Source organism: Condylura cristata, unplaced genomic scaffold (assembly GCF_000260355.1).
Source record: "Condylura cristata isolate star-nosed mole 26May11 unplaced genomic scaffold, ConCri1.0 scaffold00025, whole genome shotgun sequence".
Classification (NCBI taxonomy): domain Eukaryota; kingdom Metazoa; phylum Chordata; class Mammalia; order Eulipotyphla; family Talpidae; genus Condylura; species Condylura cristata.
The window spans coordinates 24,614,091-24,631,994 of NW_004567126.1; the positions used below are offsets into that span (position 1 = coordinate 24,614,091).

General features: G+C 38.6%; 2 protein-coding genes across 2 annotated transcripts; one reads left to right on the top strand and one right to left on the bottom strand.

Moving 5' to 3' along the window:
* Nucleotides 1–5,274: 5,274 nt before the first annotated feature.
* Nucleotides 5,275–10,967, bottom strand: LOC101619784 (chromosome unknown open reading frame, human C11orf1). The gene is made up of 4 exons (XM_012729770.1): nt 10,565–10,967; nt 8,113–8,343; nt 7,582–7,648; nt 5,275–7,344 (listed from the first exon to the last, which is right to left on the bottom strand). Exons 1-4 carry the CDS (start codon nt 10,607–10,609, stop codon nt 7,169–7,171), a joined length of 519 nt encoding a protein of 172 aa, XP_012585224.1. The 5' UTR covers nt 10,610–10,967; the 3' UTR covers nt 5,275–7,168.
* Nucleotides 10,968–10,976: 9 nt separating this feature from the next.
* FDXACB1 (ferredoxin-fold anticodon binding domain containing 1) lies at nt 10,977–15,120 on the top strand. The gene is made up of 5 exons (XM_004689274.2): nt 10,977–11,211; nt 11,516–11,672; nt 12,815–13,018; nt 13,186–13,344; nt 13,708–15,120. Exons 1-5 carry the CDS (start codon nt 11,049–11,051, stop codon nt 14,888–14,890), a joined length of 1,866 nt encoding a protein of 621 aa, XP_004689331.1. The 5' UTR covers nt 10,977–11,048; the 3' UTR covers nt 14,891–15,120.
* Nucleotides 15,121–17,904: the final 2,784 nt, after the last annotated feature.

Here is a 17,904-nt window from a genome sequence, read left to right on the forward strand (position 1 = left end):
AGGATTTTAACCAAGTGACATGATCAACGCTGCATTTCTGTGCTCACTATTGGAGTGACAGTCATCAATAAGCGGGGAGCAAAAGGGAAAACAGAGACATCAATCAAAAGAGTTGCAAACTGAGTAAGAAATATTGGGAAGTTGAAATACAGCAAAGGTAGTAGAGATGAGAAAGGGGAGGGGATGTAATTAAGCTATAATATGGTGATAGAATATATAGAGCTTGGGCCCTCCCTGGTGGCGCAGTGGGTTAAAGCTCTGCATTATTAAACTAGCTGCAGCCCTGGCCAGGGAGCTGACCCACATGGCACAACAGACCTTTCCTGTCTCCTGCTGCTCCCCTCAGCAGTGTACTTCATTTTTTTGCCTGTTCTGCTCCCCACTCTATCTCTGGTGGATCTTCTCACTGACCCTGCACATCTGGCCTGTACCCCAGTTCTGTATGCATAAATAAATAAATCTTTTTTAAAAAAGAATTTGTAGAGCTTGAATTAGGAGGGTGAGAAAGGGAAAGGTAAAATTATTTCTTGGTTTCTGGTTTTTATAACTGTGTCAACCTATATCATGTATAATGTTAGAAGTAAGAAAGAGTAGTTAAATGCATACATAAGAGCTATATAATTTACCAAGATATTGGGTGTATTAGGGGGAAATTTTTTTCAACGTAAGATTATGTATAAAATTGTAGATACAGTTTGTGGAATGTTTGGTAATGCAAATGGGGATATTCAGTAAGTAGTTGAATATGGATATCCAGGAGACACATCTAGGATGAAGTATACATTTAAAATTTGGAAGTACGTAGGTGGGAGCTGAGATATGGGAGTTCATAGTATCACCCATGGTTAGCAAAAAAGTGGGGGGGGGGGTGTGGCAAGGCAACACAGAATTACTGGAAAGACTAACAGAAAATTAGCAGAGAAAAATGAGCTCATAAAGAGACAGAGAAGTAGTCAACAAGATGGGAGAAAAACTTTAGCACAATGTCACAGAGCTAAAAGAATTGATTCAAGAAGAAAGAGGAAGGGAATTGAATGGATTATCAAAAGGAGATTGTAAAAGTCAAGTAAAATGGACTGAAGTGTTACTAGATTGAGCAAAACTTTCACTTTCATAAATATAGTTTCAGAAAAGTAGTAGATCAAAGAGTAAACAGGGAATAGATTTATTGACAAGCTAGAATAGAATGTAATATAATCCCTCTGTTCCAAACACATAACAATGGTAGAATTTTTGAAACAGGAAAGAGAAATAACAATATGGGTGATGTAAACAGTAATATATTTTAATAAAAATAAAATTCAGGAGAAAGGAAATATTGGTCTCTAATAAAGAAGGAGGCAGTGGCAGTTGAAGAGTTTGACTTCTATAAATAGAAGAGACTAAAGTGTCCAACTCACAATGGGAAAATTAGTTTTTTGCTTAAAGCCCAGTACTATGTTGATATTATTCCACTCATGATAAAAAGCTGAAAATAGTGTTCATCTACTTCTGGGGCTACAGTTGAATAGAAACTCTGGGCTTAGAGAGATAGGAAGACAAAGTATCATGATTACAAATTCTCATAAACTTGCTTGTGGCTCAGTGATACTACCCACTATGGTAACACTAGCAACTTCACACATTACTGTAAGACCTGGTTTACAATTGGGGAGGGGTAATAGAGGGAAGACAAAACTACTGGGGAATAGGAAAGAAGAAGTACAGAGGTAAGAAAAGAAAGGAAAAACAAACCAAAATATCTTCCACTGAAAAACAAAATAGGCAACGATAAAACCAATAAAAAGAAAATTGAAAGAAATTCATATAAAAAGAGCAAGAAATACTTAAAACATAATATATAAAAATAAATATATATGAAATTAACTGATGCTAGAAAAGTTATAATGTGGAATACTATTCAGTCATTCAAAAGGATAGCCCATTTGCAGCAACATGTATGGACCATAAGCATATGATGCTAAGTGAGATAAATCAGACAGAAGTATTGCATGATAACATTTATATGTGGAATCTAAAAAAGTCCAACTCATTTAAAAAAGGAAATGGAATAGCTACTAGGGAATTGGGAAATAGGGATATAAGACTAATGTTTTAGGATATACATCTGTAATGAGAGGTAAATAAACCATAGTGATCAAGTAAATAGTATAATGTACATAAAAAACAATAGTATAACTATGTAATGTGATAAATACCGCTATAAATGCATCATATTGTAATATTTATAAGTGTCAACATCATACCTTGAACACCTTAAATTTACAGTGTTATTCATAAAATATACTCAATTAAAAAAATAGAACACTATCAGGGACAAAGCTACATATTTACAGACTAGAAATTCATTCAAAATACAAAAGTAGGGGGGAAAGATTAAATTTCAGAGAATTAAAATACAAGGAAGAGAAAACCAGAGGCTCCAATATGGATCCAAACAGATATTTTGGAAGAATAGAAACAATGATAAAGCATTATTTAAAAGTACTTTCTAGGGGCCTCTCTGATGACCTACAAGTTAAGTCTCAGTGTTACCACTGCAACGGCCTGAGTTTGATCCCCAGCCAGGGAGGTGACCCAAATAGTGCAGCAGACCTCTCCTGTTTTGCCTACTGCTCCCCTTAGCAGCAAATTTCAGTGGATCTGCCTGGTGAATGCTCTCACCCCACTCCAAAACCCTGTAACTCTGGCTTATTCCCCAGTTCCTTTATGCAAAAATAAAGAAATAGTTTTAAAAACTTGAAGATACTTTCTAGAATTGAAAAGAAACATGAGTTCTTGGACACAGGGTAGGATAAATATGACCAATATATACCTAAACATATAACTCTGAAAATTCAGAAGAATAAGGATAAAGATAAAGTCTTCAAAGATATGAGGACAAAAAGATGCATAAACTACCAATGAATTACAGTTAGATTGATAGCTTTCTTAGCATTCATACAATTTAAAAGATTGAAGTGAAGGCTTCAAAGTTCAAGTGGGACAGGAATAGCTGTTCATTGTTATTTTTAGGTAAATTGTTACTCAAAGTAAATATTCCAGGAATGTGAGGATGGTTCAATATACAACATTACTAACGTAAAAGAAATCAAATTTTATTATTATTGATATCTTATACATCATTTACATGATTTGTAGGGGGGAACACCCTAGTCCTGCTACTAAATGGAATAAATGAATTTCCTTATCTGGATACACACACTAAACCAAAATGGAAAGCAATCAACATACTTACCAAAGAAAATTTAAATATATTCCTTTTAATACAAGAGAAAGATACATCACTCTTAATATTAAACAAGGCACTAAAGGTTTTAGCAATATCATAGTAAGAAAAAATAAAGAAGGTATGTAAAAATCAAAAGAGAAAAGATTAAACTATGATTATTTGTAAATGACATAATCATCTGCCAAAATAACCCCAACAGAAGCAACAAACTATTAGAACCAATTAAAGAGTTCAACACCTTTATAGGCTAAAGTCTTAGCAAATACAATACTGTTCATACTGTTCTAGCTATCCATTTCTACACATCAAAGTACTCCTCTCGCACTCACGGCCAAAAATTAGTCTCTTAAAAACAAAAATAATTTTGTTAGAACTTACTATTTTGTAGCACAGGGCTCAGCTGGGCAAGTCATCTCTTTATATCATTGACTGGGTTCACTGGATTCAAATGGTGGGTGGTCTGATTTGTAGACAAGATGACTTTATTCTCATCCCTGATAAGATTTAAATGGCTGGAAGGCAGGGTTAAGTTGGTCTACTTCTTCAGAGGTAGCTTCCATATAAGTTAGCTGGACTTCTTATATGGTGGCTCAGGTATCCAAGGAGCTTTCCACAAAACAGGAAGTGGGTGTCTCCAGTATCTTAAGGCCTGGATCTGGAAACTTGCAGTTACTGCTGCCATTCTTTTGGTCAAAGCAGTTGGAGTAACTACATCCAAGGAGGAGACATACACCTCCACCTCTAGATGGCAGGAGTGTCAAAGAACCTGTGGCTACTTCTCTTCCACAGGAACTGTAAGTAGGGTTTAATATCTGAGTAACCTCTAAAATTTACAAGGGAGCAGTAGCTGGAATATATAAAGAACTCTTGCTAATCAAGAAAAGAACAGCTATTTAGAAAAACACAAGCAATTACTATATATATAGGAAACTTGTAAAGCAGAAAACAAAAATTAATATATACACAAATATTGAAAATCATTGATAGCCAGTGACACACCAGTCAAAATAGAAATAAGCTACCACTTTTAAAGGTTTTCCTCAGTATTGTATTAATGATGTTTGGGGTTAGATAATTCATTGTTGTGAATTATCTCTTTATATTGTAAAATGCTGAGCAACCCCCTTCCAGGCCTTTTCTTACTAGATGCCAATAGATATCTCAGATATATCTACAGCTGTAACTACTGTCACAATCAGAAATATTTTTAACAATGCCAATTATTTCCCGGGGCACAAAACTACCCCTGGGTGAGGTCCACTACTTTACACACTTATCAACTTGATAAAAAATAGAAAGCTGGTTAGTTCTAAAGTCAGAAGGAATATGGCAACATAGGAAACTTCAATATTACCAGTGTGTTTGAGGAAATTTGCTCCCAGCCAGGGAGGTGACCCACATGGCATAGCAGACCTCTCCTCTCTTGCCCACTGCTTCCTTCAGCAGTGTATTTTGGTCAATCCACCTGTTCTTTTCCTCTGCTCTGTCTCTGGTAAATACTCTCATTCCCCTGCCCCTTGGCCTATACCCCAATTCTTGTATGCATAAATAAATAAATCTTTTTTAAAAACCACAACTCAACCAGAAACAGCAGGTAGTTACATCAACATTATAAAGACCATACACCAAAACCCACAGATAATATCATACTCAATGGCACAAAACTGAAAGTCTTTCATTTAAGAGCACGAAGAGCATTTTCATTTAAATACACAAAAATGTGCACTTTTGTGACTTATACGGAATATATTATTGAAGTTCTGATCAGAGCAATTAGGTACTAAAAAGAAAAGCACTCAAGTTGGTGAAAAAAGAAATAGAATTAGGACCCTCCTTGGTGGCGCAGCGGGTTAAAGCGCTGCACTAAGAAGCTTAAGCCACTTCCGCATGAGTTCGATCCCTGCCTGCCCTGGAGGTGACCATATGGTGTGGCAGACCTCTCCTGACCTGCCCACTGCTCCTCTCAGCAGTGTACCTTGTCCATCTGCCTGTTCTGCTCCCCACTCTGTCTCCCTGGTGAATCCTCTCACCCTCCCCATCTCTGGCCTGTACCCCAGTTCTGTATGAATGAATAAATAAATCTTTAAAAAAAAAGAAATAGAATTAACTACTTATTGATAATTAAATACATGTAGAAAATCCTAAATAAAAAAACGCTAATAATTTAATTAAAAACCACCTAGTATATATAAATTCACCAATGTTTGCAGCAAATACAAAACCAACACACAAAAACCAGTTGCATTTCTCTAGACTAACAATCAATAAATCTGAAAAGAAATTAAGAAAACAATTCCAAAATAATCTTTATTCAAAAAGAATAGTTACCTTAATTATGCTAAGTCTGTCTTAATATCTAATATATCAAATCCTTTCATCTTGTTTTTCTTCAAAAGTGTCTGCTATTTTTAATCTTTTGCATTTCCATATGAATTTTAGACTTTGTAAAGTTCCACAAAAAGATACTATTAGGTTATTGATGGAAACCACACTGCACTGTTAGAACTTTAGAATTTGAGTTATTGTTTCTTATTAATTCTAGTAACTTGTTGGTGTGAGTCCCTGTGATACAAATACTGCTTTATAGGCAAATATTTTAAATTTGTTTTTTTATCTTATTATATTTCTTATTTCCATTTTTAATAATTATGGTAAAATATACATAACTTTCATTAGGTCACTAAAGCTACAAAGATAGTACACAGAAGGACATTAAAGATAACAGATTGCAGCAAAAAGCCCAGAAACATACCTAAATATACAGATAGCTAATACCATTTTACAATAAAATGGTACTGAAGAGTAGTGGAGAAAGTATGATTTTTCAGTAATTAATTGGTACATTCTATGTGCTGAAAATTTATATAGCCACACAGAAAATTGGAAATATTCCTGCATAATATATACATCATAAATTTCATACCTGTCTCTGTAACATAAAATAATGAGGGCTCAGGAGGTAATATGTGCTCAGGAGGATAATACATTACATTGTTATCATAATCAGGATATTTTTAAAAAGGAAAATACTAGTATGTTTAACAATATTAACACTGTTTCTTACCTGTATTGACTAACCCAAAACTATTCACCATCTCTTCTCAATGCCCTATCGGGTACCCTCTTTGAAAACCTACAAACAAATCAAGTCTTTATCCCAATCCCAGTAAGTAACCTACCCTAGCAGCCCTCTTCTGAATCACTGTCAAGATTGCACATCGAATTGATCTTCACTGCTACAGGTTTAACAATACAGTTTTATTTTTATTAACGAGTTTCTTTAATGATTTTGTGATAGATTAAAAAAATTAACAAGCCTTATCCCTTTGAGATATAAATTGAAATTTTATAGCTAAAATGACATAGTTTCTGAAGCATGCTCCAATGTTCAAAAAAAAAGGAGGAAAAAGTAGATAGGCGTAAATAAGATTGGCTAAAAATTGTTGAAGCTAGGAAAAATTGTTGAAGCTAGGGAATTCATTAAATTACCCTATTTTTGTATGACTTAAATTCTGTATAAAAAGTAATTTTTATACAGAAAATTAAGAGGAGGTGTTCACTAATGTCATAATAGTCAGACTGTGTGCTGGTGACCAGCTTCATATCTAGAAAACATGTGGCTAAATGTAACCCGAGTCATGATGGATTTGCAGTTCTGCACTGATGGAAGGAGAAAGAAAGCAAAGAGGTTGTAGATTTGAGTGGAGGGCACGCCACTCGGCTTTTTTCATTGCTCTATGCAATACTTAAACGGAGAACAAAAAGTAGATATAATTAAAATTGATATTTAAGTTTTTGTTAATTTTTTTAAAAAGGTAGACACCATTTTCTTTTGCTTTTTATTTGGAGATGTTTCTCAGCTAAATTTTTAGTTGTGCTTCTAGAATGCGCTCTCTCCTACATTCTACTCTCAAAAAATGAGCTTCTTATTCTTACTTATAATCTAGGACCCTGAAATTGACAGTTATTAGAATTCCGCACACAAAGCCACTGCTGTCCAATTTGAGGCTTTGAATAGCTAGCCATGTAAGTTGACTTTCCTGTGCATTTGTATTGAGGAGGATCCAGCTCAGGTTGATGTCCTGGGAACCAGTGAGGCTCTCGCTTAAATCCTGAGGGAAGAGAAAAGAGAGGGAAAGACAGATGACAAGGAATACTATCAATTGATCTCACAATTCTTTTAGAGGGGACAGGGAGTTCTATCAAAATTGAGGAGAGAGAAATTGTTCACTCATTCATTCACTTATTTACTCATTCAGTTTCCTTTTTTTTTTTTTTAATTTCTTTCTCTGTTCCAGACAGAGTTAGGTCCTGAGAACATAAGAATTAAGAAGAGAATGTCCACCTACTATGGGTTGAAATTGGCATTCTGCAGTTGTAGCTTGTACCATAAGTTGTTTCAAAGTAGTGTGCAAACTGGAGAGAAAAAGTAATAAATTAAAAATATAGGCATCTATAGCTAATATTAGGAAATACATACACTGACAAATTCTAACAGGCTCTGTCATGCCATATTTAGACTGGTTAGAGGTCTAGCTGTCATTTGCTTATATCCCTCCTGCTAACTTTCACTTTTTTTTTTATGTTTTTCTAGGAGAGATTTAATGGCAACAGGTAGATAACTGACAAGTCTAGGTAAGGGTCAGGGAAGAAGCCAGACTGAGGGAGAAGACATTATGCTTTTCTGTGGCTGAGTAAAGTCCAAACAGAATCAAGCTTAAAAATATAATATCCATGCTTTTGATACCTTCAGATAACATACTTTTCAATTTGAGAATAATGACAGAATAGGTGTTTTTCAGCTGAGCACTGCTGCCTTTCACAAACACTTCACTGAACTGACACCTGGTATTTCTTTTGCTAACAGAAGGAAACATTACCTGTGAAGGCAATGATTTAGGTTGCACAATATGTCTTAAATCATATCTTTCCTGGTTCCAGTTGCCCACTAGGGTGCGGTTAGAATAGGCATTCTCATTAGTAGTACATCTCCATCCATACTGAAAAAACTTGGACATATCATTCCAATCTGTCCAAACTTCACCATGGCCATCTGCATTAATGAGGCTGCCACAGTGTGGGTGTACAAGGTAGTAGACCAGGGACTGTAGCTGGGAAAAGGCAAGAAGCAAAAACTTTGTTGAATAAACCAGAGAACAGAAAAGTGTCTATTTTCTTACCTTCAATCAAGCACATCACAAATGCTTCTTATTAAGGATCTAGGATTTCCTCCCATTTTAATCATGGCTGCTTCTTTTTCTCCAGATTCATGAATACTTTGACCTCTCCTGTGGGTCAACTGAAGCAAATTACTATATAAATTACATGTCCTGGGCCCTCAGTGGTGGCACAACAGGTAAAAGCACAGAACTGCACAGCTGGCCACAGCTACTTCGGTGAGAGTTCGATCCTCACCCTGGAGGTGACCCACATGGCGCAGCAGACCTCTCCTGTCTCGCTTGCTGCTCCCCTCAGCAGTGTATTTCATCAAACTGCCTGTACTGCTCCCCACTCTGACTCTGGTGAATCTTCTCACTGCCCCTGGACCTCTGACCTGTACCCCAGTTCTGTATGCATAAATAAACAAATCTTTTTTAAAAAAAGATAAATTACATGTCCCCTCCCTACTTCCCCCAAAGACTGCAAAACTCCCACTACTCTATGGAAAATTAAATGTTTCGCTGATTTTGAGATGCGGGAATTTAAGAACTGGGAGTTCTATAGTCTATAGGAAAAGGGAGGTCTGGATAACTAGATAGTACAATAAGTGATCAACAAATAGTTTCCTTCCTTGTAGGCCCCACTCAAATGCTACTTCTTCTAAGATGTCTTTCCTCCAGTTAATTGGAGTAGATATAATTAACTTGTCTCACACAGAACTTTGCTTTTGTCTTTCTATATTTATAAATTTCTATCATGCTTAAATATGTCAAATATCCTGTACTGAACTGTATTCCTTTTGAAGATAGGATCTGTGTTTTATTAATTATCAAAGTCTCTATTTATGCCCACTCTTCCTATCAACAAGCAGTGCGCTACATATATCAGGTGATCATTTTCACTTGAATTTCAGTTTTTTTTTTTTAGGAATCAAAAGTCTAAACATTTTTATTTTTTGCCAAAATGTGAGTCTTCTTTTGGCTTAGGAGCAAGACAATACCTTCTCTGTAGAAGAGCAATCTGATGTTGAGGTGCTTAGGCTGAACGTAGACGGTTTTAGAGAAGAAAGACAGAAAACCTTACTCAGCTGTTCCATGTTCTTTAAAGGAAGAGATATCACCAAGTAGTTCTTCAAGCAAAGAGAATGTAGACCACCCAGATCGCCAAGGACAAGTGGACATGGTATGAGAGTCACCACGCACCCACAGTAGGGACAAAACCCTACTGTAGTTGTACAGGTAACTATGCTCACTTCATGTGTCTTTGTGATGAGAGATGCATGGACTGATGTCAACAAACAGCTTATGACTAAAGCTTAGCTGGGGCCACAAAGTCCAACAGTGACACCATCTACCCAGTGCTTAGCTCAAAAGCTAGGGCTTAGCTTTAAGTCTGAGTTCTCTTTCAACCCTTTCTATCTAGCCAAGCACTAGGTCACTCCACTACCTTTAATCACTCCACTACCTTGCATCCCACTGCCAACGTCCAATCCAGATTACTATCAGTCCTCATCTCCATTCTGTAGCTCCCTATCTGATCCCCTTGTCATCAGCCTTGTTTTCCAATCTTTTCTCCATTAAGGCAGAACTTTTGAAAATGAAAATCAGATTGTATAATTTTCCTGATATAAATCTTTCAGTGGCCATTGTGTTCACAACAAAGTTCAGGCTGTTAAATTGGCTCACAACACTTTCTACCACATGCCTCCTGCTTAGTTCTTCAGTCTAATCCCGCACCCACTCTCCCTCCAACTGCATTTCAGCTCAGCTCAACTGTTCGGTTTGTCCATCAGGTTTTTTTTCCATTGTTCCAGACACCTATTGACACAGGTAAGACGTACCCCTCATTCCTACTGACACAGGTAAGATGTACCCCTCTCCCCCAACCCCACTCCTTAGTTTTCAACTAAGGTGTACTTCACCCAGTTTTCTACTTCACCTCAAAGCTGGGAATGTTCCCATTCTGTGTGTTCCCCAGCACCCTAAATGACTCCGTTCATAGCCCCCATCCCTCCACACCAGAATGCGTCTTCAGCTGTGCACTCGCCACCTCACTACAGCTCAGAGAAATCATGGGCACATCTTGTTCAGCCCATCTCTCACTTCAGTCATGGTGGTCTGGTACACGACAGGCACTCGATATTTCTGAACGAATAAAAGGAGATAAATGCACCTGAAGACATTCCGAGTCGGAATGAGAACGGGCGGTGGCAGCCATTTCGGCAAGATGAAAGGCTGCTACACAATCCTCTGTGACAGGAACATGCAAGACAGCCCAATCTCTCCTTGGCCTCAGCCGCGCCTGGCTTCTATCATCCAGACTTCGCCTCACCTTCCACCTTGGCCCTCTGCGCTAGTAATTGCTTGTGACCTCATGCGGAGTGACCAAGTCGTTCAGGGTGACTCTTGGATTAAATGACACTTATTTTCACCTTCCCGAGGGGTTGAGGGAGAGGGGAGTAGGGACAGGGTGACAGGTGTGTGTACCTCACGTACTCATGGCTACTTTCCTCCCCGGAAGTCGCTACACTAGCTTGTCAGATAACGCGGCACTGGGAGAACGTCACCAACCAGCGACGCGCGAAGGAAGGCGGGAGAAACTTGCTGAGGAAGTGACGTAAAAAGAGCGCCTCCAAGCAGGCCCGCAAAGTGAGTCCATGGGCCCGCGGCGCCTCCTGTTGGTTGGGGAGGGGAATTTCTCCTTCGCCGCCGCTCTGAGCAGGACTTTGGATCTGAACACTAGTCTGACGGCCACCTGTCTCCAGCGCCCGGCCGAGGACCTGGTGACCCAAGAGAATTTGGAGCGCCTGCGTAAGAGAGGTAGAGAGCTGGCGGTGCTCCGTCCCTCCGCGAAGCCACGCCCCCGGCGTGTCCCCGCACCTACTGGAAGCCACGCCCCTCGCTGTGTCCCCGCCCCTCCACGAAGCCATCTGCCCACTCGACCCGACGTGGTAGGGTAAAGCATGTAAGACCCTGGCGAGGTTATTGCTCTTTATCACCCCACCGACCCTTACAGAAAGCCAACTGTTTCCTACACCGGGGTATTTTTGCACAGTTCCGGTCATAGCGAGGTTTTCTCTAATTCCAGGCCTTAAGACATCCTCCTGTCTACGTTTAATCCCAGGTGCCGTGATACGTTTTGGTGTAGACTGTACCGAGCTGGCAGATGCCTTTGAGCCGCACGACAGGGATTTCGATCGAATTTATTTTAACTTTCCCCACTGTGGACGCAAAGCTGGCGTAGCTAAGAACAGGGAACTGCTTGCCAAATTTTTTCAGAGGTGAGAAATGGTGAGCACTCACTAGTAAAATGCTTAAGACGTACATTACGTGCTTACTGTACTCAAATATGTTAGCTAGGTATCTACCCAAAAGACACAAAAACACTCATTGAAAAAGATACTTGTACCCCCATGTTTATTGCTGCTTTATTTACAATTGGAAAAACATGCCCAAATGCCCAAAAGTAGATGACTGGATTAGAAAGATGTGGTACATATATACAATGGAATATTACTCAGCAACCAAAAAAGAGAAACACATGTCTTTTGCTGCAACTTGGATGGAGCTGGAAAAGATCATGCTGAGTGAGATAAGCCAGAAAGAGAAACAAATATGTTAGTATGGGGATTAAAGCATATGTTTAAGTTAATATGATCGGTTTAGAGAATGCAAAGCTCCAAAAGAGCCTACAATATAGTTGGAAAGGCAGACATAAAACCCTAAATGCTAAATGAAAGTCCAAACAATGTGTTCTTGAGTGTGTAAAAGGAGGTAGCAAAATACTGGTAGCCTGGATCGTCTAATTGATAAAAACATGAAATTTGGAACCAAACTACATGTATTCATATTCCTACTCACCACTTAGGAGTTGTGTGACTTTAGGTAAACTCATTTAACCCTTAGGTGCTTTTGTTTCCTCATCTAGAAACTAAGAATATTAACTATCTCACAAAATTATTATGAACTGAAAATATGCTTCTTTTATAACAAAATAGGTGATACCATTGGAGGTTTCTGTGGATCATAGTTATGAAGAAACTTTACAGAGGCAATATTTTTAGTATTCAAATATAGAATTTTAGTAAGCAGGAGTGAAGAGAACTTTCTGAACTGAGAATTACCTGATCAGTGAAGTATGTTTAGAAACTCTACAGACATTGACCTTTCTATGACATTGTTGAATAATGCAAATATAAAGCTGGATAAAACCCTGATCAGGCAGTGGTGTCAGTTATAAGAATATTAAATGTACACTCCCGTTTACTTACAGATTCTTTCTTTGCATGTTTAAATTCTAATGGACCTTTCCAAATAGGTGTGATTTGGTTTTAATGACTTCACAGCTAAACCATGTGTATATGGCTAATGGCAAATTTTACTTGTTTCTTTTAAGTGATTGATATTGCTCTACCCCTACTAGCTGTGCAGATGTTCTTGCAGAGGAAGGAGAAGTTCATGTGGCATTGTGTAGAGGACAAGGTGGGACTCCTGCTGATAAGCCCAGAAGAGAATGGCACAACAGTTGGCAAGTGGTTGCTATGGCCGCTCTAGGGGGATTCATTTTAAGTGACGTGCATCCCTTCAGCTGTCAGACTGTGCCAGGCTACAAGTGCACCGGATATAGGTAAGTAATAATGTTGGTCTCGGTCTTCTCATTTTTATCTCTCTTACTAGTGATAAAAAACAATTGCATTGGTAAACATTTCCTCTGCCAGTTTCCTGATACAGTCTCTAGAAATACTTGCTTTATTTAACAATGACAAACTTCACAACTGGGTTCTGTTTTGCCAGGAGTCAAGATAAATCCTTTCATGTAGAAGGTGCTTTGAACTATATCTTCACACGTAGCTTACCCTTCCAAGGTTTACAGCCCAGAATCTTCAGGCTCAAAGTGGGTGATCAGTGGTTTTCCTTCCTTGAACCAGAAGCTCTTGTTGGAAAATTGAACAGGTAACCTGTAATTTTACCAGAAATCACTTCTCTCTCTAGTTGTACCCTCATTGGCTTGATAGCAACTATATATTGAATGGATAGTATATAAATTGCTAATAGTGTTAGTGCCATGTGTATTTGACAGTCTGATGTAAAAAAATATTTATAATTGAACATGTCTTATTTTCTGGCATGTTGTTGGAACGATAGCTGTCAGAGTTCTGAAATATCTGGTATCTGTTTATGATACGTGACTTCTTTCAGGATCAGTTTAAAAATAATACTTTTCTATATAGCCATTTGTAATTTTAACTCTATATATTATAATTTTTTCAAATCAGAAATGTTATTGTGTGTGTGTGTGTGTGTGTGTTTAAACAGGGATTTTCTGGAAGCACCTTCATGTCATCCTATCAAAACCATAAATGAGAAACTCATTGCTGAATTGGGCAAGGCTTTCCCTCTAAAAAGACTGAAATGTTCCTTTCCTTTGTTGCTGCTGGGAGGCAACCATGTTCCCACTCCCTGGGATTGTGACATTCTCTCAGCTGCCTTCTGGATTAGTCTCTGTGAAGATAACTCAAATTCCATGTTCCTAACTGGTGGGATAGAACAAGACATGAAGGACTTTGTGATGTCATTTTCAGAACTTAGTCTTTCCAAGACTCCTGGAAGAGACAGTGAGGGAGAAGCTCATGACGGACACTGTGGCCAAGCTAAAGTCTGCCTTAGACCTTCTCTCCTTGTTCATGTTCAGGATGTCATCCAAGCACCAGACTTCCTCCCAGGTTCTCTGCACATCCTCAGTGGACCTGTCTTTCGGAAATGTCCTATCTTGCCTTTTACAATGCCAGCACTTCACGAGACCTTATTTATTCTTGGATTTAATGAAAATCTGAAGGATGACTATCTTCAATCACTACTGGGTCATCTGAAGAATATTCTAGATAGTCTCCTGCCCCAGACATTGTTGGGAGGCTCTAAGCTGAGCAGTTCAGTGGAATTAGTCTTTCAACCAGATGAGAAAGGTTTTGTGATCAGTGTGAAGTCTCATCATTTTGCCCCAGATTGTGTCGAGGATTTGACTATTGGGTCTGTCACCACATCTGCTATAAGCCTTATACACAAAGACCAGGGTTTTGTGTTTGTATCTATAAACTTGGACCTATTAGCCATGCTTGTCTGGGGTATCTCTGACTGGAGAATGTTGTGGACCTTTGATAACCGTTTTGTAAAGCATTTTGTCCCTGGGAAAATTGAGCCTTTTAAAACCTATTCCCTCTACCCTCCATGCTATGTGCATGATATTAGTTTTTGGTTGGATGAGGAAAAAGGATTTGATGAACTAGAGTTTCATACTGTGGCCCGGGCAGTGTCACAGGACACTGTTATATCCATTCAATTCCTTAGTCGTTTTCAGCATCCAAAGACTGACCGGATTAGTCTTTGCTACAGAATGACCTATCAGACCTGTGACAAGGCCCTCACCCAGCAGCAGGTAGCGTCAATGCAGTCCCAGTTTAGGAAAGAGATTCAACAGCGATTACATGTGATACCTCGCTAGTAGTATAAATTCATTTTTACAGTGGGAGTTTCATGGTGTGAACAAAATCCACCAATGTATAACCAAGACTTTTCTAAAATGCTTGTTGTTTTAACTCTTACTTTGTGATTCTAACCACTGCCTGTTGACTCTAAATGTGATACTTAGACTTACAGATCATAATGTGATCAAAATATCTTGTACTGTAGCTGCTCCATTGCTGAAGAGGCAGTAGGACTTTGGTGTCTCACCATATATATATATAAGACACACATATATATATATACACATATACATACATATATATATATACACATATTTTTCCTATATATATATATACATATTTCTCCTGCTCTATTGTGTCATCTCACTAAATGAATTTCAGGTAGTCAGATAAGTGGCAAGTGCTTCATAATTAGTATTACCACTTTTATTACTGGTTAATTACTGTAAGTCATGGAATTAATAAGTCAGATTTAGAGTTCACAGTTGGGTCTGTCTGACTCTAAAGCCCATGTTCTTTCTTCCACTTTCTGTTACTTTTCCTTTCCTACTTCTCAACTGTGCTTAACTCTAAATTCCGCCTCCCTACCCATCTGCCTCTTCATTAGATTTGAAGGGGGACAGGGGCTAACACTGGGAGACCTGATCTTCCCAGGACGCTGCAGAGTGGGGTGTGCTAATGTGAATTAACATATCTTCCTGTTAATTAAAAGCTAAGACTCCATAGATTGAAACTATATTGTAAACTATGTGAAGGAAAAGAACTGTTATATTTATTCCTGTATTTGAAAAGAAGCATACAGGAAGGCAAGATAAGAAGGGATGTGATAAAAGAAACAAATTAGGAGGATATCACGGTCATCCAAGTAAGAGATAATGGTGACCTGAAACAGCTTGGTAAATTGTTAGATTGGGTAACGCTTAGAAAGATTTGCTGTGAATTAAATACATATGCATGGGTAAAATGAATGGTGTAAGAGCAAAAGAGGAATCAAATAGGACCCCTGCATTCTTATATTATGCTACTGAAAGAATAGGAGTGACGTTAACTGGAATGAAAGACTGGTATAGAAGTTAGTTTGGGGAGTGCAGTAAAGAAACAAAGGTCCTCTTGTGGACATATGTATTGCTTAGCTCTCCATGTAAACTGAGGACAGTTAATATAATTTATAACTTTCATTTATTCCAGTAGTATCTATATGTGGGTAAGGTATTATTTGAGTTGGCTCTTAAAATGTGACAGAGGATTGTCAAACAAGGAGACTATGCATTCCAGGCAAAGGGCTTATTTGAAAAGAGGTACAGATATTTGAAAAGAGGGGGTATTTGGGACACTTTTTCATGTTAGTTGGAATCTAACGTGTTTAGGAAAGTAGTGGGAGATAAAATTGAAGTACATTGAAATTATAATGCCATACACTTAAAACTTAAGTTTTAAGCCAATGTTACCTTAATAAAGTTTGATATGAAAAAAAGTTTGGGCCCTCCCTGGTGGAGAAGTAGGTTAAAGCGCAGCACTGTGAAGCTAACTGCAGCTGCTTCAGCATGAGTTCTATCCCTGACAGGTAGGTGACCCCCATGGCGTGACAGACCTCTCCTGTTTCGCCTGCTGCTCTCCTCAGCAGAGTACTACCTATTCTACCCCCTTCTCTGTCTCTGGTGAAATCTCTCACCACCCCTGCACCTCTGGCCTATATCCCAGTTCTGTATGCATAAATAAATCTTAAAAAAAAAAAAAGGCATTTTGGGGCCCTCCCTGGTGGTGCAGCGGGTTAAAGCACAGCACTGAGAAGCTGGAGCCACTTCGGCATGAGTTCAGTCCTGGGCCTGGAGGTGATCCTCACGGAGTGGCAGCCCTTTTCTGACCTGCCTGCTGTTCCCTTCAGCAGTGTACTTCGTAGGTTGGCCTGTCCTGCTCCCCACTCTGTCTCTGGTGAATCCTCTCACTGCCCCCACACTTCTGACCTGTGCCCCAGTTCTGTATGCATAAATAAATAAATCTTAAAAAGTTTGGGACTGGAGTTCATATAAAATAATTCAGTTCTTGCCATGAAAGACTATATATGTTAGAATAAGTACTTTGCGCTTAATTAGGCAGACAATAAAAAAAACCTGTTGATTTTAAGCAACACAGAATAATACTTTTGAAAAGTTAATTGGACACTTGCTCAGGGTGAATTTGAGGTGGGAGACAACCAATAGCAATCTTTAGTAGAGGCAGGGAGGGAGTTATTGGAAAAGAGATGTCTGTATAGGATGTAGCTCATGAGGGATGCATGGTAATGTAATTGCATGTGACAACCAAGCAGTGTGCTCAATCTCTATTTTCAATATTTGGCATTTTTAGTACTAACTTCATAACTTGGGGGTCTGCCAAGTTATAAACATGTTTAAGTTATGGATACAGACCTCCTCAGGGTAGGTAGAGTTCTCTGGGGAAGTGTGCAGAACACCAGAACACATGAATGACCCTAATTGTCACAGGTATATGATCATCAAGGTGTCTGTATAAAAAGTCTTGTATTGGGGGTGGGGGAGAAGTGCACTGGACTATGGTGATGGCACATGGGTGATTTGGTGATGGGAAGCCCACGGGGATTACAACTGCGATGGAAAAAGGCACAAAATGATGTAAAAATAAACATTATTAAAAAAAAAAGGCTTGTATGAAATCATTTTTCTGGATCTGGTGGAAAAAGCATGGATTTTATGTAGTGAAGTAGACCTGAATCGAAATACAGCTCCCCATATACTGGCTAGGCAGCTTTGGGTCTCAGTTTCCTTTTCTATAAAATAATACTGTTAAATTTTACAAGGATAAATGTGTAAAATGTATGCCAGAATGCCTAAGTAGCAATGGCAGTGACTGGTGTTTGGTTAAATCTGCTGCACAAATTCCTTGGTTTCCACCTTCCTTTCATTCTGCCGTTAATGCGTTGTCTGTCCCTAGAACTAGTTAGCTATAGGGTGTACGTTGTCTTTCTGCCACTCTCACCAAATACGGAGAGGCCAGGTATCGGCGACCTCTGGGG